The sequence below is a fragment of the Apis dorsata genome, unplaced genomic scaffold (genome assembly GCF_000469605.1).
Source record: "Apis dorsata unplaced genomic scaffold, Apis dorsata 1.3 scaffold_74, whole genome shotgun sequence".
Classification (NCBI taxonomy): Eukaryota; Metazoa; Arthropoda; class Insecta; order Hymenoptera; family Apidae; genus Apis; species Apis dorsata.
The window spans coordinates 19,202-24,963 of record NW_006263372.1 but is presented as its reverse complement, the minus strand read 5'-3'; the positions used below and the strand labels follow the sequence as shown (position 1 = coordinate 24,963).

The 5,762-nt window shown below is 21.7% G+C and overlaps 1 protein-coding gene across 1 annotated transcript; it reads left to right on the top strand.

The window, feature by feature from the left end:
* Positions 1 to 1,933: 1,933 nt before the first annotated feature.
* On the top strand, positions 1,934 to 4,835 carry LOC102679896 (arginine--tRNA ligase, cytoplasmic). The gene is made up of 8 exons (XM_006610366.2): positions 1,934 to 2,086; positions 2,215 to 2,370; positions 2,525 to 2,750; positions 2,819 to 3,243; positions 3,345 to 3,486; positions 3,566 to 3,825; positions 3,901 to 4,093; positions 4,166 to 4,835. Exons 1-8 carry the CDS (start codon positions 2,039 to 2,041, stop codon positions 4,738 to 4,740), a joined length of 2,025 nt encoding a protein of 674 aa, XP_006610429.1. The 5' UTR covers positions 1,934 to 2,038; the 3' UTR covers positions 4,741 to 4,835.
* The last annotated feature ends 927 nt before the right edge of the window (positions 4,836 to 5,762 follow it).

Below are 5,762 nucleotides of genomic sequence, written 5' to 3'. Positions count from 1 at the left end.
CCTTTTTTTTTCTTTTTTTTTTTTTTTTCTCTTTATAATTGATTATAAGTTTCGTTTTTACATATTATATCTACAAATCGTAATTTTACTAAAATTGTGTGTATATTAAGGTAGAATTGGAATCATTAAGATAATTTTATATGATATTATCAGAAAATTTAATTACTTGTTTTTATCAGTAATATATAAGTAGATAACAAGAAAAAGAAAAAATATTTTTCTGCAATTTAAATCAATAAAAATAAATATATGCGCTATAGTAAAAATTATTTTGTTTAATATTAATTAATCAAAAAGATATCTAATGGTTCTAATTCTGCCCGAGATAAATTGTTATTACAAAAGCAAGAAATTATGCAATATATTTAGAAAATACTCAAATGTTTTTGGTTATGCGAATTTTTATTTTAAAGAAAAATCATGAAGAAAAAAAATGGGAGGAGTTTGAAATCGCAAAAAGGAGCACCGACACTAATATTATTAACATTAACGAATAATGATTTTAAAGTAAGCGAATTACATTTATAAGGAAAGATTATGAAAATATATATTTATCTATGTCTTCTGTGAAGATAGAAAATAGCACTCTCTCACTCTATATTGATGATATCAGAAAAGAAAAAATTGAAATCCATAAAGATACAAACGCAGAAGTAGATTAGGGAGAAAGTGGAAGAATTCGCACTGTATACAATACATGATATGATTGATGACAAACCGAAATTTGTTAAATACTTTGTACATATTTACATAAAGATCATCAAAAGAAAAGTTCCAGTACATTTTATTACATAAAATACTTTGGCGAAAACAAATATTGATTGTCATTTGTAAATCAAATTTTCGAAATTAAAAACACTAAAATTTTTGTCTATATTTTCATAGAGATTCATATATAAAAATCATTTGTTTAATTAAAATTAAAATAATAACATAAATTTCTCAATAGTTGAAATATTAGAATTTTTTAATGAACAATTCAAATTTTTAACAAATATTCGTTTAATTAGATTTTTTAAATTATTTGTTAAACTTTATAAAAATACCCTCTCTATGAAAACATTGACTATATTTCTTATAGCATATTGCTAAACTATATATGAAAATTAAAAAAAACTGGTATCTATTTACAATTTATATTTCTTCATATCCTGGAACTGCCATATCAAAGAATTGAGCTTGAATATAAGAATGATTAAATGAAATATTGATCAGAAAGAATGGAATCTACCTGTATATTATCATAAATAAAACGAAACGAGGATCAAAGTAGTTGATTTAACAAGTAAATAAAGAACGAAATGATATATCATTAAATTAGAGGTTTAAAAATATAATAGAATTCAGTATATGTACAGTATTTGAAAAACATGTTTATAATTTGTATGGAAAATAAATAATTGATATAAAAAGAAACTATTTTCCCTATATTTATCTTTAATTACTTTTAATTATTTAATAAAAAAATATTAATTTTATTTCAAATTCTATAATTATAGATAACTATTTTTATAATTTATCTTAATATAAATAATTTATATTTTTTTATGATTCCGTTAATCTTATTTTTAATTTATTTACATTTATTTATTTCTAAAAAGGTTAATATTTATATTATTATTACTTAAATACATTTATTTTTATGATTCGATGAATATTGATTATATTTACTAGCTATAGTATAGGGTATTGTACCTAGTATAATTTATTGAATAAATATGAAATAAAAAAAAAATATTTCAATTTACAAATAAAAGCGCGCTGATTTAAATAAAATACATTTAGTTTAGAAAATATACATACTTATTTATATATATGTATATAAAATTATGGGTATTAAATTTTTAAAATGTTTTTTTTATATTTAATTTGATTTTATACATTATTTATAATTTTAATTTATTATTTATTAATAATTTATTATATCGTATAAATATATTTTCCATCTAATATATAAAGTATAAAGTTTTTTGAAAGATCCACGTGTATTATTTTTGTACAAAAGTAAACCTTTTATTGAAAGTAAACCTTTAATACGATGTCTACTATAAATCTAGAAAATTTCCATAAAAGAGCAGCTGCTGCGGTAAATTATATTATTTATTTATATTTATTATTTTATAAAAATTTATCATTTTTATAAAAATATAATTTGAGATTGTCAAATAATCCTTATAATAGGTTATAATATTCATTATTACACATGTTTTACAGGAAGAAGAAATAGCTTTTTTAAAAAAAGAAATTGAATTTTTACGACAAAATATTATCACTAACAATTCAAAAATAAATTCTATATCTGAAGATGAATATATAAAATTAGAACAAGAAAATGTAAAATTAAAACATAGGGTGGCTATTTTAAAAAGGGTTTGTACAATTAAGCTCACTTGAAAGCTCTAAATAATTTTATAACTTTTATTATTATATTTATTATAAATAAAATAATATATTTTTTATAATTTATTATATAATAAATTATATAATATATTTATTATAATATATTTTTGTTTAATTTATATAGACTATTGAAACTGAACGAGCAAAATCAGAAAGCAAAGCAAAAGCAACAGAGAATAATGCCGTTAGTATATATGATACATTATATAATTTATTTGAGAAAGCAATTTCAACTGCATATCCAAATGTTTGTGAACCTCCAATAATTATATCAATTAGTACCAATCCAAAATTTGGAGATTACCAATGTAACAGTGCTATGCCACTTTGTAAACAACTTAATAATGATGGTAAGAAATAATATTAATATTATTAGAGAACATATTATTAAAATACATATATATTTATATTTATATAGGAATTCAAACAAAACCACGAGATGTTGCAAATAATATTATGTCAAAAATAGAAGAATCAAACTTAGTCTCTAAGTTAGAAGTTGCTGGTGCAGGTTTTATAAATATCTATTTAAAAAAAGAATTTACACAAACAATTTTAACCACTTTAGTGAAAAATGGAAAAGTATTTCCACCTTATACAAAAAAACAGAGAGTGATTATAGATTTCTCAAGTCCTAATATTGCCAAAGAAATGCATGTTGGACATCTAAGATCTACTATAATTGGAGATAGTATTGCAAGATTGTTAGAATTTTTAGGACATGATGTATTAAGAATAAATCATGTTGGTGATTGGGGCACACAATTTGGAATGTTGATAGCTCATCTTCAAGATAGATTTCCTGATTATTTAACTATATCTCCACCTATTATAGATCTTCAAGTAATTTTAAATAATTTTAAATATATTTTTGTTTTATTCATTTTTATAAGTATATTATATTTACAAACAATTATTCTAATAAATTGTTATAAAAATTATAGAGTTTTTATAAAGAATCAAAGTCAAGATTTGACGAAGATGAGGAATTTAAGAAACGTGCTTATAATTGTGTTGTTAAATTACAAGCATTCGATCCTGAAATGACGAAAGCATGGCAATTAATTTGTGATGTTTCAAGGAAAGGTAAAATAATTAATATTGTAAAATTAGATAAAATATTTTTAATTTCAATGTATAAAATATATCTATGTTTTAAATATAGAATTCGAGAAGATATATGTTCGTCTAGATATTAATTTAATAGAAAGAGGAGAATCTTTTTATCAAAAACATATGGAAATCATAGTCAAAGATTTAGAAGCAAAAGGACTATTAGAAAATGATGAAGGACGAAAAATAATGTGGGGTAAACGTAATAGTGAGATTCCTTTAACCATTGTCAAATCTGATGGTGGTTTTACTTATGATACATCAGATATGGCGGCACTTAAACAACGTATAGAAGAAGAAAAAGCAGATTGGGTATTTTTATATATATCTTAATTGTGTTGTTAATAAAATATTTTATTTTTATTTTTCATTATTCTATTTTTACAGATAATATATGTAACAGATGCTGGTCAATCTAAGCATTTTCAAATACTAAAAAGTTGTGGTGAGCGAGCAGGAATTATAAAAAGTTACCATAGAATAGATCATGTTGGATTTGGTGTTGTTCTTGGTAAAGATAAAAAGAAATTTAAAACAAGATCTGGTGATACAGTAAAATTAAGTGAATTACTTGACGAAGGTATTTTTTTATGCACTATTAAATATTACATTATATAATTAATATTTTTTAAATTTTTATCTCTTATTTAAGGTTTAAAGAGAGCATTGGACAAACTAAAAGAAAAAGAACGCGATAAAGTACTCACAGAAGAAGAATTAAAAATTGCACAAGAATCTATTGCTTATGGATGTATAAAATATGCAGATTTATCACATAATAGAAACCACGAATATGTATTTTCCTTTGATAAAATGTTGGAAGATAAAGGCAATACTGCTGTATATTTATTATATGCTTTAACAAGAATACGTTCTATTGCAAGAGCAGCCAATATTACACAAAATAAATTGCAAGAATTGGCACAAAATAATCAAATATCATTGGAGCATGAAAAGGAATGGAAATTAGCAAAAGTATTAATTAAATTTGCTGATGTATTAATTAAAATTACAAAAGATTTATATCTACATCAATTATGCGAATATTGTTATGAAATCTCATGTGCTTTTAGTGAATTTTATGATAATTGTTATTGTGTTGAGAAAAATGAACTTGGAGAAATAGTAAATATAAATATTGGTCGCATGCTTTTAACCGAAGCTACTGCTATTATAATGGAAAAATGTTTTTCAATACTAGGCTTAAAACCAGTTGCGCGTATGTAAACATATTTATACAAACACATAATATAAAATAACAATAAAAACCATACTCTTTATAGAAATTTACAAAATAAAAATAATATTTTTTGAAACCTTTATAAAAATAAATCTATAAAAATTATATCAAAAAAATTTTGTCTGAGTTTACACTAAGAACAAATTTAAACAAAACAAAACAAAAATTTAAATAAATAGAAGAATAGAGATAGAATACAAAAAGTAAAAGAATAATAATAGACTATTAATGCTATTTCTAAATATCACAGATAAAATAAGAAAAAGAAAGAATATGAAAAGGACAGAGATAAAAATATTACAATCAGCATCATCTCTTTGAATGAAGAGAATGTTGCAAATGAAATATATAAAGAAAAGATAGAAATAAAACAAGAATTGACTGTTAGTGCCATCTATTAACTATTTTTAGAAAATAATTCCAGGGAAATGTCTTTAATATAAAAAAGATGACGCTAATAGTCAATTTTTATTCTATCTTTATCCTTTTTTTATTTTCTATTTTTTCTTTATACGTTTCATTTGCAATATTCTGAAGACAATGCTGATTTCAATATTCTTATAACTTACACCATACTTTTCTTGTATTTGTTTTATCTATAATATTTAAAAATGGCGGTAACAGTCAATTCTTATCTTATCCATTATTTGCTCTTAATATATGATCATATAGGAGACACCAGATATAGGAGAAATAAAAAAAATAAGGAATAATTTTTCGACTTACATGATGCAATATTTTTTTGAAAAAAAATTTTATAAAAAATATCGACATGTACAATTGAAATAATAAAATGACTTATTTTAAAAACGAAGCTTCTATTTTAAGAGATAAATATGCTCAAAAATATTTTAAAAATTAAGAAAATTGTTGAAAAAATGATTAAAAATCCAAAAAAATAATAATTGCCTAAGTGTATAAAAGATAAGTATTATTTTACAAATAAATATATATAATATGATAAGAATTCCTGAAAATTTCGTTACCTCTTATTCAATTATATTTTTTT